The sequence below is a fragment of the Aquarana catesbeiana genome, linkage group LG06 (genome assembly GCF_042186555.1).
Source record: "Aquarana catesbeiana isolate 2022-GZ linkage group LG06, ASM4218655v1, whole genome shotgun sequence".
Classification (NCBI taxonomy): Eukaryota; Metazoa; Chordata; class Amphibia; order Anura; family Ranidae; genus Aquarana; species Aquarana catesbeiana.
The window spans coordinates 38,544,579-38,569,965 of record NC_133329.1 but is presented as its reverse complement, the minus strand read 5'-3'; the positions used below and the strand labels follow the sequence as shown (position 1 = coordinate 38,569,965).

General features: G+C 44.3%; 1 protein-coding gene across 1 annotated transcript in view; it reads right to left on the bottom strand.

The window, feature by feature from the left end:
• Positions 1-22,909, bottom strand: part of LOC141148321 (interferon-induced very large GTPase 1-like) — a 39,431-nt gene extending 16,522 nt beyond the window's left edge. The window contains exons 1-2 of the mRNA XM_073635649.1: positions 22,758-22,909; positions 8,538-8,848 (exon numbers count right to left, since the gene is read on the bottom strand). Of these exons, the coding sequence (XP_073491750.1) occupies positions 8,538-8,829 (292 nt within the window). The 5' untranslated portion in view covers positions 8,830-8,848; positions 22,758-22,909. The remainder of the gene's footprint in view (positions 1-8,537; positions 8,849-22,757) is intronic.
• Between the last annotated feature and the right edge of the window lie 2,478 nt (positions 22,910-25,387).

The following is a 25,387-nucleotide window of genomic DNA, read 5'->3' as shown; positions in this document are numbered from 1 at the left end:
AGCAGCGGCCTCTTCCCTCGGCTCAATGTCATCAGTGACTCCTTCCCTAGCCCCACCATGTCCACCTGAGGAGTCCCTCGAACTGTTTGACCACAGTGTTGGGTACATGTTCCAGGAGGATGCCCAGTATTTGGAAGGCTCTGATGATGATACTGAGCTCGATGAAGGCAGTAACATGAGCACGGACAGAGGGGGTGCCCAAGAAGGACAGCAATCTGGCAGTCATGCTCCCCCTGCTGCAGCATACTGCCAGGTTTGCTCCAGTGATGAGGAGGGAGGGGATGATGAGGTCACTGACTCAACGTGGGTGCCTGATAGGAGAGAGGAGGAGGAGGAGGAGGAGGAGGCGGCACATCACCAACGAGGCAGGATGCCCTCCAGGGGCCAGCCTAAGGGCAGCACATTGACTGCATCACACCCCAAAGCTCCACATGTGCAGGGCGCTGCAGTCTCTGCGCGTTATTCAAAAAGTTCTTTGGTGCGGGCCTTTTTTGAGACGAGTGCATCAGATCGCACCGCTGCTATTTGCAACATATGTCTCAAGCATATCTCGCTTTTCCAAAACATCTCCCGCTTGGGTACCACATGCTTGACCAGACATATGTTGACCTGCCATGCAGTTCGTTGGCAAGCGTATCTAAAAGACCCACACCAAAGCACAAAGAGGACCTCTCCTTGCTCCTCATCAGCTGAGATCGCCAACCCCACTATACCTTCAGTCCTCTCTGAGACCTGCACTGAGAGGAATGAAGGTGTAGAATTAGGTGTGTCACAGCCAAGTACTTGTGGGCAATCTGCTTTTGGTACACCAACGTCAGATTGTACCAGGCAAATTTCCCTGCCCCAGCTGCTGCACCGCCGAAAGAAGTTTGCTCCCAGTCATCCACATGCCCAGCGGTTGAATGCTAGCTTGGCAAAATTGCTAGCACTTCAACTGCTGCCTTTTCAGTTGGTAGACTCTGCCCCCTTCCGTGAGTTTGTGGAATGTGCGGTTCCTCAGTGGCAGGTACCCAAATGCCACTTTTTCTCACGGAAGGCGATTCCGGCTCTCTACCGGCATGTGGAAGGCAATGTCCATGCCTCGCTGGACAGGGCGGTCAGCGGTAAGGTGCATATTACCGCTGACTCATGGTCCAGCAGGCATGGACAGGGATGTTACCTAAGTTTCATGGCGCATTGGGTGACTCTGCTGGCAGCTGGGAAGGATGCAGGACAGGGTGCAGTAGTGTTGGAGGTTGTTCCTCCACCACGCCTCCAAAATGCTAATGATTGTGACACACCTCTCTCCTCCACCCCCTCCTCTTCTTCTTCCTCCATGGCCTCTTCCTGTGCTTTGTCCTTGGAACCAGCGGTGCTCTGTAGCCGTTCAAGGGGCTACGCAAGTACGCAGGCCAAAAGATGCCATGCGGTGCTTGAGCTGGTGTGCTTGGGGGACAGGAGCCACACTGGGGCAGAGGTTCTGTCAGCTCTGTAGGGGCAGGTTCAGAGGTGGTTGACGCCACGGCAACTTAAGGCAGGAATGGTGGTTTGCGACAATGGCACCAACCTCCTCTCTGCCCTCCAACAGGGACAAATGACCCATGTGCCTTGTTTGGCTCACGTCCTTAACTTTGTGGTGCAGCGGTTCTTGGGCAGGTTACCCGGGCTTACAGGATGTCCTGAGGCAGGCCAGGAAAGTCTGTGTGCATTTCCGCCGGTCATATAATGCCAGTGCTCGGCTGGCGGACCTCCAAAAAGGAGTTTAACCTGCCCAAGAACCGCCTAATCTATGACATGCCCACCAGGTGGAACTCAACATTGGCCATGCTGCAGCGGCTGCACACACAGCAGAGGGCCATCAATGAGTACCTGTGCGACTATAGCACCAGGACAGGGTCGGGAGAGCTTGGTTTGGAATAATGGACAGGGCACTTGAGGCAGAACAGAGGCAGGAAGAGGAGGACTTCCTTAGCTCTCAAGGCCCCCTTTATCCAGACAGTGTTCCTGCGTGCCCGCCGATCACACAGGAAGAGGAGGAGGAGGAGGAGGAGGAGGAAGTTTGTGTCAGTATGGAGGTGGAGCCTGGCACTCAGCATCAGCAGCAGTCTTTAAGGGATCAGTCCCAAGAAACACATGGACTTGTACGTGGCTGGGAGGAGGTGGCTGCAGACCATGTCATCCTTAGTGACCCAGAGGACTCTGGACCGAATGCCTCAGCAAACCTACGCTGCATGGCCTCCCTGATCCTGCAAAGCCTGCGTAAGGATCCTCGTATTCGTGGTATCAAGGAGAAGGACCAATACTGGCTGGCAACCCTCCTTGATCCACGTTACAAGGGTAAGGTTGCGGACCTTATCTTGCCATCGCAGAGGGAGCAGAGGATGAAACATCTTCGGGAGGCCTTGCAGAAAGGTCTGTGCAATGCGTTCCCTGAGTCTGGGAGGTTACAAACTCCTGTTTCTGGACAACGTATTGCTGAGGCTTCGGTCAGTCAAAGAAGGAGCGGTGGAGAAGGTGGCCGTCTGACCGATGCATTTGGACAATTTTTTGGTCCGCAGCCCCAGGGTATGATCGGTTCCAGCAACCATCGCCAGCGTCTGTTTTACATGGTGCAGGAAAACCTAGGGGCAAGATCTGACTTGGACACCTTTCCCACCGAAAATCCTCTGGGATACTGGGTCTGGAGGATGGATCACTGGCCAGAGCTTGCACAGTATGCAATTGAGCTACTGGCCTGTCCTGCATCCAGCGTTCTTTCGGAACTCACATTCAGTGCTGCTGGAGGCTTTGTAACCGATCACAGGGTGCGTCTGTCCACCGACTCGGTCGATCGACTGACCTTCATAAAAATGAATCAGTCTTGGATCATCACCAGCTACCAAGCACCTGATGCTGATGTAACTGAATATTTTTTTTTTAAATCTCAGATCCCTTCAAAGACTGCCTATGCTGATGCTGAGAGACTATCCCTGAGTAATTATCCTCTTCCTCCTCAATCATCACGCTGATAGCTTGTAAGAACATTTTTGGTTCTGGGCGCCACCACCAGTGCCTAAGGCCCAATTTTTTAGCCCCTGTTTAACAGGGGCGTGTAATTACAATTCTTGATGCAATACCTTGCAGCAGGGCTCGTTTCTGCGTTACAACTAAAGTATCTGTGAGGGGTTGCAGTGTTGTGGCACCAGCACCAGTGCCTAAGGCCCAATTTTTCAGCCCTTGTTTAACAGGGGCGTGTAATTACAATTTTTGATGCAATACTTTGCAGCAGGGCTCGTTCCTGCGTTCCAACTAGAGTGTCTGTGAGGGGTTGCAGTGTTGTGGCACCAGCACCAGTGCCTAAGGCCCAATTTTTCTGCCCTTGTTCAACAGGGGCATGTAATTACAATTCTTGATCTAATATTTCACAGCAGGGCCCATTTCTGCACCCACCAAGAGCGAGTGAGGACTTACAGTGTTGTGGCACCAGCACCACCACCACCAAAGGCCCAATTTTTCTGCCCTTGTTCAACAGGGGCATGTAATTACAATTCTTGATCTAATATTTCACAGCAGGGCCTTGTGAGGGCTTACAGTGTTGTGGCCACAACAACACCTAAGGCCCAAATTTCTGCTGAGTATATAGGGCAGGCCCCTACTTTCAAACATCTAACTTACAAACGACTCCTACTTGCAAACGGAAGGAGACAACAGGAAGTGAGATGAAATCTACCCCTAGGAAGGGAAATTCTCTCCTGTAAGAGTTAATATGGGAAAAACATTTCTCCTTTCCACTGATGCTTTCCAATCCTTGTTCCACAAAAAAACCCAAATTTTCAAAAAACATTTGTCATTGGGACAAAAAGTGAGGTGAAATCTTCTGAAGAGGAGGACAGACAGCAAAACAAATGTCACAGGGGTGATGGCTGGAGCTAAACATGTTAAAAATGTACCCGTTCAAAATTACAAACAGATTCTACTTAACAAACCTACCATCCCTGTCTTGTTTGCACCGCCTGTATACTGCTGTTCAGAGTATATAGGGCCTGGTGGCCCCACACCTTTCCTTTTTTTAATTTGGGTGCGGGGTTCCCCTTAATATCCATACAAGACCCAAAGGGCCTGGTAATGGACTGGGGGGTACCCATGCCATTTGTCTCACTGATTTTTATCCATACTGCCAGGACCCGACATTACATTAAACCCGTAAGCAGTTTTAAATGACTTTTTTTCCTTTAAAAATTACGTTTTGTGCAGGGACTGTTCTAAGCACGGGAAACACGCGCCACTTTACAGGCATACTTCAGACACCCCCCAGGTACGATATTTAAAGGAATATTTCACTTTTTTTTTTTTACTTTAACTACTTCCCACCCGGCCAATGTACATAAACGGCCGGGTGGGCGCTCTCTCCTTCTGAGTGGACGTTCAGGAACGTCCCTCAGAAGGAGCGGGATCGCGTGTGCGTGCCCGCGCAGCGGCGCGATCCCGATGCGCTCATGTCATCCGGACACGGCGCATCTCGGATCGGCAGGAGGGCTCTGTGATTGGCCCTCCTGATCACATGACGGCCGTGTCCAAACACAGCCGGTTGCTAGGCGATCAGCTCTCCTCTCCTCACACGGAAGTTGTCGCTGAGGAGGAGAGGAGAGGGGATCGCTGCAGCCGGCTGATGATCAGTGAGTATGAGCTGTTTTTTACAGCTTTTTACTCACTGATCACCAACCTAGTGTCAACACACATGTAAATACATACATGTAAAACACACACATGTCCCCACATAATGTAAAACACACATATGTCCCCACATAATGTAAAACACACATGTTCCCAAAACACATGTCCCCAAATAATAAAAAAAGCTATCCCCCACATATGTCCCACTAAAATCACATGTCCCAATGGTAATCTGCACACATATGTACGTGATCACCTGCACACATCTGTACATGATCATTTGCGTACATATGTCCGTGATCACACAAACCAATCATTATACACTTAACAGGATTTTTTTATCAAAAACATGTAGCAGAATACATTTTGGCTTAAATTTATGACAAAATTCGATTTTACTGGATTTCTTTTAAACAGAAAAAAGAAAATATTGTTTTTTTTCCAAATTTCCACTATTTTTGCGCTTATATCGCAAAAAAAAATAATGGAGTCGTGAATAAATACCACCAAAAGAAAGCTCTATTTGTGTGAACAAAATGATAAAAATTTCATTTGGGTACAGCGTAGCATGACTGAGTAATTGTCATTAAAAGTGCAAGAGCGCTGAAAGCAGAAAATTGGTCTGGGAAGGAAGGGGGCGAAAGTGCCCAGTATTGAGGTGGTTAAGCATCATTAACCGGTTCAATACCGGGCCTTTTCACCCCCTTCCTTCCCAGACCAATTTTTAGTTTTCAGCGCTGTCGCACTTTAAACGACAATTGCGCGGTCGTGCGACGTTGTACCCAAACAAAATTGACGTTATTTTTTTCCCCACAAATAGGGCTTTCTTTTGGTGGTATTTGATCACCTCTGCGGTTTTTATTTTTTGCGCTATAAAAAAAAGAATAGCGACAATTTTGAAAAAAACACAATATTTTTTACTTTTTGCTATAATAAATATCCCAATTTAAAAAAAAAAAAAAAATTTTTTCCTCAGTTTAGGCCGATATGTATTCTTCTACATATTTTTGGTAAAAAAAATCGCAATAAGCGTATATTGCTTGGTTTGCGCAAAAGTTATAGCGTCTATAAAATACGGGATAGATTTATGGCATTTTTAAAAAAAATATATTTATTTATTTTTTTTTACTAATAATATCGGCGATCGCGATTTTTTTTCATGACTGCGACATTATGGCGGACACATCGGACACTTTTGACACATTTTTGGGACCATTCACATTTATACAGCGATCAATGCTATAAAATTGCATTGATTACTGTGTAAATGTGACAGGCAGTGAAGGAGTTAACCACTAGGGGGCGGGGAGGGGTTAAATATGTTTCCTAGGGAATGCTTCTAACTGTATGGGGAGGGAACACACAAGGGGAGGAGACCGATCAGTGTTCCTCCGTTCTGGGAACACAGATTGCTCTCCTCTGAGCTGACAGGACGTGGATCTCTATGTTTACACACACAGATCCACGGTCTGGCCCGGTTAACGGGCAGTCGTGGGTGCCCGGCAGACATCGCGGCTGCCGGGCACACGCAATGGGGGTCCTGAGCAATGTGGCGGGCGTGCGCGCGCGCCCCCTAGGCGGCCGGGAACCCGAGGCCGTCATATGATGTCCACCCAGGATGGGAGATCCCATCTGTGGACGTCATATTACTATAGGCGGGTAGGGAAGTGGTTAAAATCACTGCTCCCGAAAAAAGGCCGTTTTTAAAAGTTTTTTTTGCATTGATACATGTCCCCTGGGGTAGGACCCGGGTCCCCAAACCCTTTTTAGGACAATACCAGGAAAATTAGCCTTTAAAATGAGCACTTTTGATTTCGAACGTTCAAGTCCCATAGACGTCAATGGGGTTCTAACGTTCGTGCAAATTTTCGGTCCGTTCGCAGGTTCTGGTGCGAACCGAACTAGGGGGTGTTCGGCTCATCCCTAGTGGCAACCTAGGAAGCTCTGGTGAACTCCATGCCCAAGAGGGTTAAGGCAGTGCTGGAAAATAATGGTGGCCACACAAAATATTGACACTTTGGGCCCAATTTGGACATTTTCACTTAGGGGTGTACTCACTTTTGTTGCCAGCGGTTTAGACATTAATGGCTGTGTGTTGAGTTATTTTGAGGGGACAGCAAATTTACACTGTTATACAAGCTGTACACTTAGTACTTTACATTGTAGCAAAGTGTCATTTCTTCAGTGTTGTCACATGAAAAGATAGAATAAAATATTTACAAAAATGTGAGGGGTGTACTCACTTTTGTGAGATACTTTATAATATAAAAAAGGAAGCCACTGCCCCCACCTATTACCGGCCATTGCCGCAAGCAGCATTGGAAGGCAACATATGTTAGAAAAAAAGCCAAGGATAAATCCAAGGGAAAATCCAAGCTCACTTACTGACCAGCCCCGCGGACAACCAAATTGACCTGTCTAACAGTATGCGTTAAAAACATACTGCCCTCCATCTATCCATGAGAATGCATGTGCTTCCATTGTGGAGTCACTCATAAGCTAGTGATGGGACTACAGATACCAGGGTGCCATGGCGAGGCTCTGTAGCTTATGCATGTATTTGCAAATATGTGAAGACTAAACCCCTGTTTTTAACGCATACAGTTAGACAGGTCAATTTGATTGTCCGCGGGCTGGTCTGTAAGTGAGCTTGGAGTTTCCCTTGGCTTTTTTTCTAACCCAAATATACCTAATGCACATATAAAAAAAAAAAGCAAGAGAGGGTGCCTCCATCTAAGTGTAAACTGTTTTATTAACAGAAAAAAAAACAAAAACAAAATAAATCTATGCACTCACTGCATGACAGGTTAAGTCAGTATGTCTCCGATGTAGGGAATGAAGTCATCTGTGGAGCGGCTCAGACATGAAGAGATCGACAGGCCAGCGGCTGTTCAAAGGTGCAGAGGATTGGCAGGCAAGTGGCTGGAGAATGCGTAGTTCAGCCAGGAAGCTGCTGGTTGGAGGAGAAGGAGCGATGTCAAGGCTGCAAGGTGGAATGCAAGCTTTTATAGTTGGCTCAACAGCAGCTTCCGGGAGACATCCAACTCAGTTAGGAGCGGCTCAGCTCTGGGAGTATGTGATGATGACGTCACTATGCAAGGGGTCATGGCTACACATTTCAGGGAGAAAGTCCTTTCCGGTGTCTTATCAAATACAGTCCCCTATCATATAGTGTCCGCCCTGTACTGCGCAGGCGCAGTACGGAGGACAAACGAGACGCCGAAAGTCTCCTAAGTTTAACAGCTGATCATCAGCTGTACACGGCGCCTGCGCTTTTAATCTCACCCTATGTCCAGGTTCATTCCCTACTATCCAAGTGAACATAGAGTTAGAATAAATAGTTGCCGAGCGCAGCGAGGCCGTGCCCGAAGCGTGGCGAGCGAAGCGAGCCCGCGAGGGGCCCTCTTACACAGCCATCGCTAACAAGTGCCCGAGCGCCGTGTACAGCTGATGGTCAGCTGATCAATTTCGGAAACTTTCGGCATCTCCTTCTGCTCCGTACTGCGCAAGCGCTGCGCCTGCGCAGTACGGAGAGGACACTATCCGATAGGAGGACAGTATATGTCAGAACACCGGCTTGACAAAGGGGCGTACCTTGTGCCATGAAATGCTGAGCCATGCCCCCTTGCATGCACCAACTGCTTACCTAGCCGATATCTGCACCTTTGAACAGCCACTTGTCTGTCGATCTTTGCATGATTGCGTTGCTCCACAGATGACTTCATTCTCTACATTAAAGACATGCTGACTTAACCTGTCATGCAGTGAGAGCATGTATTTATTTTGTTTTTTTTCTATAAAACAGTTTAAACTTAGATGGAGGCTTCTCTTGCTTGTTTTTTGAAGCTCAGTAGACAAACAAATAATACCCAGCCTCTAATATTCCTATAGCTGAGATGACTTACTTTCTGGAAAGTGCTGGGACAGGTCTCTCAGTGCTGGAAATCTGGGGATCATTTTCTCAAGATGACACAGGAATGTCTGACAGTCTTCTTCTTTCTGTAGTATGATGTTCATCATTTTTTCAACTCTCCCTCTTGGATCTTTATCACGTTGGAGTTGAATCATCTCATCCGGGGTTATGAGGCCTTGAGATCCCAACTCATCACACAGACCCTCCGCGTCCTTCTCAAACGCTTCCAATAATTTCCATCTAAGACGTTTCATCGTCTCTGCGGAATCTGTGCCAGAAGCCATGATTTCTTTATTTCAGAATCTAAAAATAAACAAACATAAATAAATAATTAGGTAAATAAATAAATAATTATTAGTCTGCAACCAGTATTTGATTTTAAAGGAAATAGTGTATTTTTAGTGACCTTCACATTAGTCTATCTTAACCACTTCAGCCCCGAAAGGATTTGCCCCCTTAATGACCAGGCCATTTTTTTGCGATACGGCACTGCGTCGCTTTAACTGACAATTGTGCGGTCGTGCGGCGCTGTACCCATACAAAATCGACGTCCTTTTTTTCCCACAAATAGAGCTTTCTTTTGGTGGTATTTGATCACCACTGCGGTTTTAATTTTTTGCGCTATAAACAAAAAAAGAATGACAATTTTGAAAAAAAAAAAAAAACAACAATATTTTTTACTTTCTGCTATAAAACATATGCAATAAAAAAATTGAAAAAAACATAAAATGTATACATAAATTTCAGCCAATATGTATTCTGCTACTTATTTTTGATTAAAAAAAAATCCCAGTAAGCGTATAGTATATTGATTGGTTTGCACAAAAGTTATAGCGTCTACAAACTATGGGATATTTACTGGAATTTTTATTGTTTTTTTTTTTTTATACTAGTAATGGTGGCGCTCAGCAGCTTATAGCGGGACTGCAATCTTGCGATGGAAAATTGGACACTGACACTTTTGAAACTTTGAGGGAACCAATGACACTAATACAATGATCAGTGCTAAAAATATGCACTGTACTAATAACACTGGCTGGGAAGGGGTTAAACATCTAGGACAATCAAAGTGATAACTGTGTGCATAGCCAGTGTTTGTGTGTACTGTGTGCTGCTTTTCTAGGGGAAGTGATGAATTTCATTCTGTGCCTTGCTTCCCCCTGTCAGAACGGAGCTCTATCTTGTTTACTGTACATGGGCAGAGCTTCATCCTGTATCTCTGTCCGACGATCGGCAGGTGCCCATGGACATCCATTGCCCGGCTCCCGCAGTTCGGCTTCTGCTGTGAGTTGGTCCACTGTGTTTCATTGAGTCCAGGGTCAACGCAGCCGTCCACCAGGAGATTTCTGTAGAACTTCATGCTTCCTTCCTCAGACGAGTTCTATGGGGATGCCGACTTCATTTTCCAGCAGCACTTGGCACCTGCCCACACTTCCAAAGGCACCAAAACCTGGTTCAATGACCGTGGGATTACTGTGCTTGATTGGCCAGCAAACTCTCCTGACCTGAACCCCATAGAGAATCTATGGGGCATTGTCAAGAGAAAGATGAGAGACATGTGACCGAACAATGCAGAAGAGCTGAAGGCCGCTATTGAAGCATCCTGGTCTTCCATAAAACCTCAGCAGTGCCACAGGCTGATAGCTTCCATGCCACGCCACATTGAGGCAGTAATTGCTGCAAAAGGGGCCCAAACCAAGTACTGAGTACATATGCATGCTTATACTTTTCAGAGGTCCGATATTGTTCTATGTACAATCCTTGTTTTATTGATTGCATGTAATATTCTAATTTCTGAGATTGTGGATTTGGGGTTTTCATGAGCTGTAAGCCATAAACGTCACAATTATGACAAATCACGGCTTGAACGATCTTGCTTTGCATGTAATGAGTCTCATATATTAGTTTCACCTTTTAAGGTGCATTAGTGAAATAAATGAACTTTTGCACGATATTCTAATTTTTCGAGTACCACCTGTATCTGCTATAGGGCTATCCTTAAGTGGTTAAATTAATTTTGATGTTATTTTCACAGTTTCACATTCACTTCAATCAGTGGGTAGCTCAGTAAAGCCTTCTTAGAGGTATTCACGTGTCTCCTTCAATCACATACAGTCATGCTCAAAAGTTTGCATACCCCGGCAGAAATTATGAAATTTTGGCATTAATATTGAAAATATGACTGATCATGCCAAAAAAACTGTCTTTTATTTAGGATAGCAAAAAACATGAAGCCATTTATTATCACATAGTTTTTTGGATCCTTTTGAAATCATTATGATAACAGAAATCACCCAAAAATCTCCCTGATAAAAAGTTTGTGGAATGTGTGGCCTTGGTACAGACACAAAAGGTGGCACACACAGGTTAAAATGGCAATTAAAGGTTAGTTTCCCACATTTGTGGCTTTTTAAATCACAATAAGTGTCTGTGTATAAATTGTCAATGAGTTTATTAGCTCTCACATGGAAGCACTAAGCAGGCTAGACACTGAGCCATGAGGAGGTAGAAAAGAACAATCAAAAGACCTGCGTAACAAGGTAATGAAACTTTACAAAGATGGAAAAGGATATGAAAAGATACCCAAAGCTTTAAATATGCCAGTCAGTACTTTTTAATCACTTATTAACCACTTGACGACCGCCTCACGCCGATGTACGTCGGCAAGGTGGCACGGACAGGCAAAATCACGTACATGTACGTGATTTGCCTTCCGCGGGTGGGGGGTCCGATCGGTCCCCCCCCGGTGCCCGAAGCGGTCGCCATTTCTTCCCGGGCGATGAGAGGTGAGGGGGCGGCCATCCATTGTTGGCCACCCCCTCCCGATCGCTCCCGGCGAATGAAAATGCTTCCTTTCCCTCTGTAATGTAAACAGAGGGAAAGGAAGTGATGTAATCTCTCCTCGAGTCGGTCTTTTTGATCCGGCGCCGAGGAGAGAAGACATCCAAGTAAGTCTGCACAACACTACACATTCAGTAGAACACGCCAGGCACACTTGTCACCCCCCATCACCCCCCGATCACCCCCCGATCACCCCCCTGTACCCCCTGTCACTCTGACACCAATAGCATTTTTTTTTTTTTGCATTGGTGTCAGTTTGTGTCAGTTAGAAGTGTTAGGGCAGTTAGGTTAGCCCCCTTTAGGTCTAGGGTACCCCCCCTTAGGTCCAGGGTACCCCCCTAACCCCCCCTAATAAAAGTTAACCCCTTGATTACCCCCCGTCACCAGTGTCGCTAAGCGATCGTTTTTCTGATCGCTGTATTAGTGACACAGGTGACGCTAGTTAGGGAGGTAAGTATATAGGTTCGCTGTCAGTGTTTTATAGCGATAGGGACCCCCATATACTACCTGCTAAAGGTTTTAACCCCCTGATTGCCCCCTAGTTAACCCTTTCACCAGCGATCACCGTATAAGTGTTACGGGTGACGCTGGTTAGCTAGTTTGTTTTTTGTAGTTTATTACAGTTTATTACAGTTTATTATAGTTTATTATAGTTTTAGGGCACCCGCCGTTTATTACCCTATAAAGGTTTAACCCCCTAATTGCCCGGCGGTGATAGAAGTTAAGTTTTTAGGATCAGATAAGGTCTGCGTCGCCCCAGGCAGCGTCAGGTTAGTGCCAGTACCGCTAAAACCCACGCACGCAGCATACACCTCCCTTAGTGCTATAGTATCTGAGCGGATCGATATCTGATCCGATCAGATCTATACTCTCCAGCAGTTTAGGGTTCCCTGAAACGCAGTGTTAGCGGGATCAGCCCAGATACCTGCTAGCACCTGCGTTTTGCTCCTCGGCCCAGCCCTGCCCAGCCCACCCAAGTGCAGTATCGATCGATAACTGACACTTACAAAACACTAAGCACACATAACTGCAGCGTTCGCAGAGTCAGGCCTGATCCCTGCGATCGCTAACAGTTTTTTGGTAGCGTTTTGATACAGTCGCCAACAGTCAGGAGCTTTTTTGCCTGTGAGTCTCACTAGTGTACCCCTAAATTTAGAGGCCAAAATGGCAAATCGAAGGTACACTAGTGAAGTCACTCATCTGTCAAGTTCAGGCTCAGAATACGAACCTGTAGAGGACAGCGGCTCCATGACAGATAGCTCTGACGACAGAGTTGTGGTCCCTGCTAGAGTCAGGCGTACCAGACCCCATTCTTCTTCTTCTGTCCTTGAAGTGCAAGAACCGCAGGGCTCTCGTATGGAGCAGAGAAGTACTAGCGCCGCTACTCCTTCTGGTGAACTGGCAAGCACCAGCGGCCTAGTACACCCTGGTCGTACATCCAGCACTGCAGTAACACTTGGTGACGTGGCGAGTCCCATAAGTGCAGTTCAAGCTGGCGAGGTGGCAAGCACTAGTAGTGTCCCGCTGCCACCAAGAAGACAAAGACAGGCCCGTCGTGCCCATAGTGTCCTTCCTGCTGCATTGGCCAATCCGAATTGGGAACCTTCCACTTCTGCAGCGCCCGTACTTCCCCCTTTCACTGGCCAACCCGGAATTCAGGTGGAAACAGTTGACTTTACGCCACTGGATTTTTATTCACTGTTTTTCACCGAAGATCTCTATAGATCTATTGTGGACCAAAGCAATTTATACGCTGGTCAACACATCGCCGCTAATCCCCAGTCCTCCCTTGCCAGAGATTGGAGACCAATTACGGTCTCCGAATTTAAGACCTTTCTGGGCCTTTCCCTCCTCATGGGGTTGAATAAAAAGAGTAAGTTGCGGTCATATTGGTCCACTGACCCAATTTACCATTCACCCTTGTTCTCTGCTTCCATGGCCAGGGCACGATACGAGCAGATTTTGCGGTTCATGCACTTCAACGACAATGAACTCTGTCGTCCTCGTGGAGACCCTGCATACGATCGGCTCTACAAAATTCGGCCCCTCGTAAACCACTTCAACCAACGTTTTGCAGACTTGTTTACCCCCCATCAAGTTGTCTGCGTTGATGAGTCCCTGATTAAGTTTTCTGGCCGCTTGTCATTCAAACAGTACCTTCCCAGCAAGCGTGCCAGATACGGGGTCAAGATGTATAAGCTCTGTGACAGGGCCACAGGCTATACATGTAGATTTATGGTTTACGAGGGAAAAGATAGTCACGTAGAGCCGACAAACTGCCCTGACTACATAGGAAGCGCTGGCAAGATAGTGTGGGACTTGGTGTCACCCTTATTCAGAAAGGGGTACCACTTGTACGTGGACAATTATTATACGAGCGTGCCACTTTTTAGTCACTTGTTTGATCAGCAGATTGGAGCATGTGGCACCGTGCGACCTAATCGCTGGGGCTTTCCCCAGCGGCTTGTAGATTCCCGTCTTAGGCTGGGGGAGAGAGCCTGCTTGAAGTATAATAATTTGCTCGCTATGAAGTGGAGGGATAAGAAGAATGTTTTCGTTCTCACCTCCCTTCATGCAGACACGACGACCCAAATTTCTACGGCGACTGGTGTTGTGGAGAAACCCCTCTGTGTCCACGAATACAACCTTAATATGGGAGGGGTGGACCTCAACGACCAGTTGTTGGCGCCGTACTTAGTTGCCCGTAAGGCCAGACGCTGGTACAAAAAAGTGTCTGTATACTTATTTCAATTGGCTTTGCTGAATGCTCATGTGCTATACAGAGCTTCAGGACAGACTGGATCCTTCCTTAAATTCCAGGAAGAGATCGTCAGAGCCCTTCTGTTTCCAGACGGTGCTCTACCTCACCTTCCCCAACCAAATGCAGTAAGCCGGCTGCATGAGCGGCATTTTCTTTATGCCATCCCGAGTACCCCTACCCAACGAGCCCCCCAAAAAAGATGTCGTGTCTGCAGCAAGCGCGGATTTAGGCGTGACACCCGGTCTTATTGTCCCTCCTGTCCTGGCAATCCTGGTCTTTGCATGGGTGAATGCTTTGAACGCTACCATACATTAGTTGAGTATTAGCGTAGGGTTCAGCACTGCACAGACTAGGCACACTAACACAGGGTCTCCCAAGATGCCATTGCATTTTGAGAGACCCAAACCTGGAACGAGTTACAAAAGTTAAAAGTTACTAAAAAAAAGTGTAAAAAAAAAATTAAAAAAAAATAAAAAAAAAATAAAAACAAAAAAAAATATAAAATAAAAAAACCAAAAATAGTTGTTGTTTTATTGTTCTCTCTCTCTCTATTGTTCTTCTCTTTTTTACTCTATTCTATTCTGTAATGTTTTATTGTTATTATGTTTTACCATGTTTCCTTTTCAGATTTTTCATACTTTACCGTTTACTGTGTTTTGTTGGTAACCATTTTATTGTTTTCAGGTACGCCATTCAGTTCCAGCGTGGATTTATTTATCTTGACAGCAACAGCGTTTGCTCCCACGATATCTAAAGCCGTGACTCCAGCGCTGTTGGAGGTGATTTCACCACCACAGTTACATACTTCAGCATATATGAAGAAGCGTGGGGGCAGCAGTGGGTGGAGGAGCAATTTGCTCCTGCCTTTTGCGGGAGGATGCCCCCATGCTTCGGCATATATATATTTTAGGCACAGGTTGCGTTAAATGTTTTATTTTTTACTATGTTTTTTTTTTGTATTTGCTTTGCAGGTATGGTAAGTCTTACTGTTATACTGTAATGTTACTTTGTTTTATTGTTAACCATCATTTGCTTAGCAGGTACGCCATTCAGTTGCAGCGCGGATTTATTTATCTTGACAGCAACAGCGTTTGCTCCCACGATATATAAAGCCGTGACTCCAGCGCTGTCGGAGGTGATTTCACCACCACAGTTACATACTTCAGCATATATGCCGAAGCGTGGGGGCAGCAGTGGGTGGAGGAGCAATTTGCTCCTGCCTTTTGCGGGAGGATGCCCCCATGCTTCGGCATATATAAATGGTGCATGTATGCCCATCATTAGAAGTGGGTGGATGAAGGGAGGTATTCTAATGGTGGGCATACCCACCGATCAATATCTTTTTTTCGTTCAGCCCACAGGCTGCATGAAAAAAAAGTTTACAATATATGCCTAACAAGGACCAGCAACGTACTGGTATGTTGCTGGACTTTGAGTGGTTATACCAGAATGATGCCTGCAGGTTTAGGTATCATCTTGGTATCATTCTTTTCAGCCAGCGGTCGGCTTTCATGTAAAAGCAATCCTAGCGGCTAATTAGCCTCTAGACTGCTTTTGCAAGCAGTGGGAGGGAATGCCCCCCCTCCCCCACCGTCTTCCATGTTTTTCTCTGGCTTTCCTGTCCCAACAGGGAACCTGAAAATGCAGCCGGTGATTCAGCCAGCTGACCATAGAGCTGATCAGAGACCAGAATGGCTCCAAACATCTCTATGGCCTAAGAAACCGGAAGCTACGAGCATTTCATGACTTAGATTTTGCCGAATGTAAACAGCGCCATTGGGAAATTGGGAAAGCATTTTATCACACCGATCTTGGTGTGATCAGATGCTTTGAGGGCAGAGGAGAGATCTAGGGTCTAATAGAGCCCAATTTTTAAAAAAAAAGAGTACCTGTCACTACCTATTGCTATCATAGGGGATATTTACATTCCCTGAGATAACAATAAAATTAATTAAAAAAAAAAAAAATGAAAGGAACAGTTTAAAAATAAGATAAAAAAGCAAAAAAATAATAAAGAAAAAAAAAAAAAAAGCACCCCTGTCCCCCCCTGCTCTCACGCAAAGGCGAACGCAAGCGTCGGTCTGGCGTCAAATGTAAACAGCAATTGCGCCATGCATGTGAGGTATCACCGCGAAGGACAGAACGAGGGCAGTAATTTTAGCAGTAGACCTCCTCTGTAAATCTAAAGTGGTAACCTGTAAAGGCTTTTAAAGGCTTTTAAAAATGTATTTATTTTGTCGCCGCTGCGCGTTTGTGCGCAATTTTAAAGCATGTCATGTTTGGTATCCATGTACTCGGCCTAAGATCATCTTTTTTATTTCATCAAACATTTGGGCAATATAGTGTGTTTTAGTGCATTAAAATTTAAAAAAGAGTGTTTTTTCCCCAAAAAATGCGTTTGAAAAATCGCTGCGCAAATACTGTGTGAAAAAAAATATGAAACACCCACCATTTTAATCTGTAGGGCATTTGCTTTAAAAAAAATAGATAATGTTTGGGGGTTCAAAGTAATTTTCTTGCAAAAAAAAATTATTTTTTCATGTAATCAAAAAGTGTCAGAAAGGGCTTTGTCTTCAAGTGGTTAGAAGAGTGGGTGATGTGTGACATAAGCTTCTAAATGTTGTGCATAAAATGCCAGGACAGTTCAAACCCCCCCCAAATGACCCCATTTTGGAAAGTAGACACCCCAAGCTATTTGCTGAGAGGCATGTCGAGTCCATGGAATATTTTATATTGTGACACAAGCTGCGGGAAAGAGACAAATCTTTTTTTTTTTTTTTTTTTTTTTTGCACAAAGATGTCACTAAATGATATATTGCTCAAACATGCCATGGGAATATGTGAAATTACACCCCAAAATACATTCTGTTGCTTCTCCTGAGTATGGGGATACCACATGTGTGGGACTTTTTGGGAGCCTAGCCGCGCACGGGACCCCGAAAACCAAGCCCCGCCTTCAGGCTTTCTAAGGGCGTAAATTTTTGATTTCACTCTTCACTGCCTAGCACAGTTTCGGAGGCCATGGAATGCCCAGATAGCACAACCCCCCCCCAAATGACCCCATTTTGGAAAATAGACACCCCAAGCTATTTGCTGAGAGGTATAGTGAGTATTTTGCAGACCTCACTTTTTGTCACAAACTTTCGAAAATTGAAAAAAGAAAAAAAAAATACATTTTTTTTGTCTTTCTTCATTTTCAAAAACAAATGAGAGCTGCAAAATACTCACCATGCCTCTCAGCAAATAGCTTGGGGTGTCTACTTTCCAAAATGGGGGGGGGTTTGCCATCTTGGCATTTTATGGCCTTCAAAACTGTGATAGGTAGTGAGGAGTGGAATCACAACTTAACGCCCTTAGAAATCCAGAAGCCGGTGCTTGGTTTTCGGGGCCCCGTATGCGGCTAGGCTCCCAAAAAGTCCCACACATGTGGTATCCCCATACTCAGGAGAAGCAGCAGAATATATTTCGGGGTGTAATTCCACATATGCCCATGGCATGTTTGAGCAATATATCATTTAGTGACAACTTTGTGCAAAAAAAAAAAAAAAAAAATTGTCACTTTCCCGCAACTTGTGTCAAAATATAAAATATTCCATGGACTCAACATGCCTCTCAGCAAATAGCTTGGGGTGTCTACTTTCCAAAATGGGGTCATTTGGGGGGGTTTTGTGCCATCTGGGCTTTTTATGGCCTTCAAAACTGTGATAGGCAGTGAGGAGTGAAATCACAACTTTACGCCCTTAGAAATCCTGAAGGCGGTGCTTGGTTTTCGGGGCCCCGTATGCGGCTAGGCTCCCAAAAAGTCCCACACATGTGGTATCCCCGTACTCAGGAGAAGCAGCTAAATGTATTTTGGGGTGCAATTCCACATATGCCCATGGCCTGTGTGAGAAATATATCATTTAGTGACAACTTTGTGCAAAAAAAAAAAAAATTGTCACTTTCCCGCAACTTGTGTCAAAAAATAAAATATTCCATGGACTCAACATGCCTCTCAGCAATTACCTTGGGGTGTCTACTTTCCAAATTGGGGTCATTTGGGGGGGTTTTGTGCCATCTTGGCATTTTATGGCCTTCAAAACTGTGATAGGAAGTGAGGAGTGAAATCAAAAATTTATGCCCTTAGAAATCCTGAAGGCGGTGATTGGTTTTCGGGGCCCCGTACGCGGCTAGGCTCCCAAAAAGTCCTAAACATGTGGTATCCCCATACTCAGGAGAAGCAGCAGAATGTATTTTGGGGTGTAATTCCACATATGCCCATGGCATGTTTGAGCAATATATCATTTAGTGACAACTTTGTGCAAAAAAAAAAAAAAAAAAGTGTTACTTTCCCGCAACTTGTGTCAAAATATAAAATATTCCATGGACTCAACATGCCTCTCAGCAAATAGTTTGGGGTGTCTACTTTCCAAAATGGGGTCATTTGGGGGGGGTTTTGTGCCATCTTGGCATTTTATGGCCTTCAAAACTGTGATAGGTAGTGAGGAATGAAATAAAAAATTTATGCCCTTAGAAATCCTGAAGGCGGTGATTGGTTTTCGGGGCCCCGTACGCGGCTAGGCTCCCAAAAAGTCCCACACATGTGGTATCCCCATACTCAGGAGAAGCAGCTGAATGTATTTTGGGGTGCAATTCCACATAGGCCCATGGCCTGTGTGAGCAATATATCATTTAGTGACAACTTTTTGTAAATATTTTTTTTTTTTTTTTTTTTGTCATTATTCAATCACTTGGGACAAAAAAAATAAATATTCAATGGGTTCAACATGCCTCTCAGCAATTTCCTTGGGGTGTCTACTTTCCAAAATGGGGTCATTTGGGGGGGTTTTGTACTGCCCTGCCATTTTAGCACCTCATGAAATGACATAGGCAGTCATAAACTAAAAGCTGTGTAAATTCCAGAAAATGTACCCTAGTTTGTAGACGCTATAACTTTTGCGCAAACCAATAAATATACGCTTATTAACTTTTTTTTTACCAAAGACATGTGGCCGAATAAATTTTGGCCTAAATGTATGACTAAAATTGAGTTTATTGGATTTTTTTTATAACAAAAAGTAGAAAATATCATTTTTTTTCAAAATTTTTGGTCTTTTTCTGTTTATAGCGCAAAAAATAAAAACGGCAGAGGTGATCAAATGCCATCAAAAGAAAGCTCTATTTGTGGGAAGAAAAGGATGCAAATTTCGTTTGGGTACAGCATTGCATGACCGCGCAATTAAAAGTTAAAGTGACGCAGTGCCAAATTGGAAAAAGACCTCTGGTCCTTAGGCAGCATAATGGTCCGGGGCTCAAGTGGTTAAGAAGTGGAGAATTAGTGCATGCGATCGTGCCATTTGTAAAGGGCCCGTGCCGCAACCGGCGGCTCCCGTGCAATTGCGCGGGAATAAGGTCATCACGCATCTGGCCACTCACAGCGCCAGAGCCCGCGAGCCCAGAAATAACTCTGGGGGACTGCTGCAACAGCTTCGATCTAAGGTATTTCAGAATGAGCTAGTGTGCGATGCATACTAGCTCAATATGCCTTTGTCTTGCAGGTTCTTTTTTTATTTTTTATTTACAACCACTTTAAGATAAAAAGCCTGCTCTGTGCAGCAGCCCCCCTCAGTCCCCCCAAATACTGAGGTCCATCTAGATCCAGTGATGTTGTAGAATTGTCTCAGCTGTCCGGCTAAGACAGCAGCGTTGCACCCTTGCCTCCTGCTGCTGTCAATCAAAGCCAGTCAGCCAATGAGAAGAGAAAGGGGGCGGGACCAGGCCATGGCTCCGTGTCAGCATGGACACACAGAGCAGCGGCTCGGCTCAGGTGCCCCATAGCTATCGGTTGGCTGTGAGGGGACTCAATAGTAAGGAGGGGCCAGGAGCACAGAAAAGGGACCTGAGAAGAGGAGGATTCGTGTGCAAAACCAACTGCCCAGAGCAGGTAAGTATAACATGTTTGTTATTTTTAACTAAAAAACAAAAAACGAGACTTTGCAATCACTTTAAGATCGAATGTATTTGTTTAACCAATCAGGAACGGCTCCAGTTTCAGGCACTACTATTTCAGGGGAAGGTTTTAGCTGTTAAACACACATTCACACATTCATTCTTCTCCACCATAAAAGCACAAGTCTAGATTATATAACATAGATTGAACTTTGTATCAGAGCGCATCAATCATTGTGAGAAAATAATTTTTTGGGCTAAAAAACCAGTGTGAAAAAAATTGCTACCAAATTGCTAAAAAATCGCACATATATAAAATCGCAAATATATGAAAAAATTGCAAATATTTAAAAACTGTGTTCCTCCAGTTATACAAATCCACTGGAAGTGGTGCGATATCTCCAAAGTAAACTAAGCAACAATTGTGTATAGATATACTAAAAATGCGTTTGCAAATAGTAATCAATCCAAATTAGTGCCAATAAATAAATAAATTAGATATATTCCCTGTGATAAGTGTTGAATCCTCCGTAATAAAAAATAAATAAATGATAAGCTTATAAAGGTGCAATATATATACAATTGATGAGTATAAATAGATAAATAGTGCCAATAGAATCTGATTAAATATAGATGATTAAATTCATGAGATAGGAAAAGTAACAGGCGACAGTTCAATCCTCAGTAATCTGGGATATCTGGATTCCTGCAGTACTTATTTGTTCACCCTCTGAGCTATTTCTTCCACAGCCACAATGAATGGTAATTTTCTCAGTATCAAGTGGTTTTATGTAAAATAAACAAAGAGAGAAAACATTGCGCAATATTGTTACAATACAAGTTCACAGGCAAAACAGCACAGTGATACACTCATGTGTGCCTGACTTGTTTTAGGCATGCAGATAAGCAGATAGGCAGATCTCAGCTGGCTTGTAAGGCCTTGAGAAAGTCACGTGTCAGTGATGCAACGCGTGGGAGGAGCCTAGGACACAGTCTGCTGAATACATTGCATCAAGCAGCAGCAGCTTGCGTAGCAAGCCTTGTCCTTACAAGCCAGCTGAGATCTGCCTTTCTGCTTATCTGCATGCCTAAAACAAGTCAGGCACACGTGAGTGTATCACTGTGCTGTTTTGCCTGTGAACTTTTATTGTAACAATATTGCGCAATGTTTTCTCTCTTTGTTTATTTTACATAAAACCACTTGATACTGAGAAAATTACCATTCATTGTGGCTGTGGAAGAAATAGCTCAGAGGGTGAACAAATAAGTACTGCAGGAATCCAGATATCCCAGATTACTGAGCATTGAACTGTTGCCTGTTACTTATCCTATCTCATGAATTTAATCATCTATATTTAATCAGATTCTATTGGCACTATTTATCTATTCATACTCATCAATTGTATATATATTGCACCTTTATAAGCATATCATTTATTTTTTATTATGGAGGATTTAACACTTATCACAGGTAATATATCTAATTTATTTATTTATTGGCACTAATTTGGATTGATTACTATTTGCAAATGCATTTTTAGTATATCTATACACAATTGTTGCTTAGTTTACTTTGGAGATATCGCACCACTTCCAGTGGATTTGTATAACTGGAGGAACGCAGTTTTTAAATATTTGCGATTTTTTCATATATTTGCGATTTTATATATATGCGATTTTTTTAGCGATTTGGTAGCAATTTTTTTCACATTGGTTTTTTAGCACAAAAAATTCTTTTCTCACATTGATTGAACTTTGTATCAGAGCGCATCAATCTATGTTATATGTTTTAATTTTTAGGGGATTCTGACCACTATATAATTGATAGCAGCTTGATATCATTGTCAATCTAACAATTTTTATTTAATTAATTGCACGTGCATTCACATACATTTGAATTACACTTATTTGATTGTATATGTCATGCTAGAACATTATTGCGCTTGGTGTTTTTGTTTATTTATAGGTCTAGATTATGACACACATTATTGCAAGTGTGGAAGCTACTTAGGTGCAAATTATATAGACTTGACATATGCTGGATTGTAGTGTGCTATGACATTAATTAACCAATGGGACTCTGAAGGCTACTGTTCATTGGAATATTTACAATTGCTCTGCTGGATTTGGTCATCTGTTGCAAGTATCTTGTGAACTGGGGTTGGGATTCAATAAATGCATCTCTGTGGATGAACCGAGTTGCTGCGAGAATAATTCACTTTTGGGATAGAAGAATTTTGCATTCCATACTTGCTAACAAACTCAACAGCAATAAATATAAGAATTATCACTACTCATCCCTTTACTATATGACAACAGTAGGCTGTATGGGGCCCCATGGTTTTGTCCCTGATTTTGAGGGACTGTCCCTGATTTGGGACAATGTCCATCTGTCCCTCTTTCCTCCTCATTTATCCATATATCTTTTAAAAAAGTGTTTCCCAGTGCTAAACCTTTCATCCAATTTTTAATTGCTGCATTTGTAAATGTACAATAGCCAATATAAAGGAATAATAGTGGTAAAAAAAAAGCACTTTTGGGTTTAACCAATCTTTTTTGTTTGTATAATTTCCCCTTTGAAGGGCTGTGGTGGGGGAGTAACCTTTGCCTACATACTATTCCTAATAGGTGTCCCTCGTTCCCAACTCAAAGTGATGGGGGGTATGCCACCCTGGTACCTACCTCTAACCCCATGAACACGATCGGTTTGCTCTCAGCAGTGTCTCTGCAAACTCCTCTGTGCTGATACTGCACTCTGGTTTTAAAAGATGTGTAACCAGATGTTGGGCAAGGCAGGACCTCACAGGAATCAGACTATTTCATGTACAATACGTGAAAAGAATGCTACTTTCACTTTCACTCACCCTGATATACATGGGGGAGATTTACTAAAACTGGAGAATGCAAAATCTGGTGCATGGTAGCCAATCAGCTTCTAACTTCAGCTTGTTCAGTTACGTTTTGGCAGGATCAATGGTTTCTGTGCAGAGCTGCACAACATTCTCCAGTTTTAGAAAATCAACCTCTATATGTCATCATTTTGAGTATAAAAAATAAGTCCTATGTACAACTAAATGTACAAGTACCACTTCTCTTGTCCTGTATGTTGGGTGTAATTCTCAGTATCTGTTCTTATTCTGTATGTATGGACTCTGCACAGTACTACTTCTCTTGTCCTGTATGTTGGGTGTAATTCTCATTATCTGTTCTTATTCTCTATGTATGGAGATTTTTATTTGTAAAAAACAAACAAGATACATAATAACAAACTAACTGACTGAAAATAACAGAAATACAACAATTACTGACATGTTGTTTACGTCAAAAACTTAGCAGTTAAAGGTCATTAATAGGAAATAAATGTCATGTGACAATAAGACTCCTTTCCATAAATCTATACTTCAACATTTCATTATAAGTCAGAATCGGAGTCACTCTGCTGACTACCAGTTTCCATATCAGATTCTGCGGATCCAGGATCAGGGGGCGGACGCCTTTTAGTGGGCGGGTCATCCTCTGAGCCAATCACATACTCCTTTTCCACTCTTTTTAATTCCTGCTCCAGTTCCTGGGCCCCCAGAGAATAGGAGTCAGCATCCGAATCTGATAACGCTTCATACCGATTGGTGGAAACTGCCGTACCCACTTCTGGTGGCCCTTTCACTTTTTTAGCTGGCTTCTGCACTAATGTCCAGTCACTTTCGGGTTTACGGGTAGATTTATCTTTTTTCCTATTCCTCCTCTTCTGACCAGTGATCTTCACAGAGACAGGAACTGGAACAGAAGAGGAATGTGGGGCCGGCTGCTCCTCAGCCTGCTGAACACTGTCCGTCTGCCCGGGAGTAGTCTCCTGGACCTCCTGGACCACCTCCTCCCTAGTCAATACAGCCCCATTCATTAAAGCTTCCTCCTCTAGTTGTTCTGCTGCAGCCAACAATTCATTGTCTGCAGATTCCCCATCCTTATTATGGAAGGCCTCCGGGCAATCCCTATGGAAATGGCCAAGCCCACCACATAGATTGCACTTAACCTTCTCACAGGTAGAACTGATATGGCCAACCTCCCCACAAAGATTACACTTCAGGATCGTACAAACATTCGCCACATGGCCAGATTTACCACATTTATAACATAACCTGGGCTGACCTGCATAGAAGCAAACTCCTCTCTCCCGCCCAATGAAAAAAGAGTTTGGCAGGTGATGGGTAACATTGTTACTTTGCCTCAACTTAACAAGAACCCTCCAACCACCCGTCCAGATCCCATCACTGTCTTTAGTTTTTGTCAACTCAGAAACCATTTCACAATGTCTTCTAAGCCAGATGACAACATCCTGGGGGGGCACAGACTCATTCCAGAACATGATGGTAACATTTGCTGTGTCAGGTTTGGAGATGGGAATAAAGATGAAATTCCTCCAACCCTCTTTATCCCGCAAACCACTGAAACTGGCCCAGAACCTGTCTAAGTCAGACATGAGCTTAAAGCTGACATCATAACCTTGTCTGTCAGGGAGATTGATGACTGCCAGTATGTCTGCTGGAGCAAACCCCATCTGATGACACAGCAACTCCCTTACTACAAACCTCCTATCAGGGAGCTCCTCTCTGGAACCCCTATGCTTCAATCTGACCACATTCCTTCTCTTAAAGGCCTGACCAGTAGAACTGTTACTGGTGGAAAAAGAAGGGGCCCCACGGCTCCAGGCATTCCGAGGAGGGACATGACCAGATGGACCAGCATTCCCTTGTGGAGCAGGTGGTGGATCCACCAAAGGGGGGAAATCCTGAGAGTTATTCTGAACTGACTCCTCCATCGCTACATTCTCAGAGCCCTCAGACTGCTGATGACCCCATTCAGATATACCAGCATTGATAACATCAGAATTATTCACCACATCAATATTAGTGACATCATCACTGCACCTCATATCATCATTACTAGCAGCATCATTACTAGTTACCCCAGTGTTACTCCCCCCATGAACACCAGTCACCCCAGCATGGCTCCCCTCATGAACACCAGTCCCCCCAGCATGGCTCCCCCCATGAACACCAGCCACCCCAGCATGGCTCCCACCATGAACACCAGTCACCCCAGCATGGCTCCCACCAGGAGTACTAGTGGCAGCAGCACTGTTCTCACAATTCATGTGCTGGGGGTCCACCATGTCACTCCTCTGAGTCTCCTGTACTGTGAATGTCTGCTGGGTTATACTGTAGTTCCCACTACCCTCCAGAGCTGGAAGTCCAGCAGGAGGATCTACTCCAACCTCACTGTCCTCCAGAGGCTGCACAGTCTTCCCTTCAGGA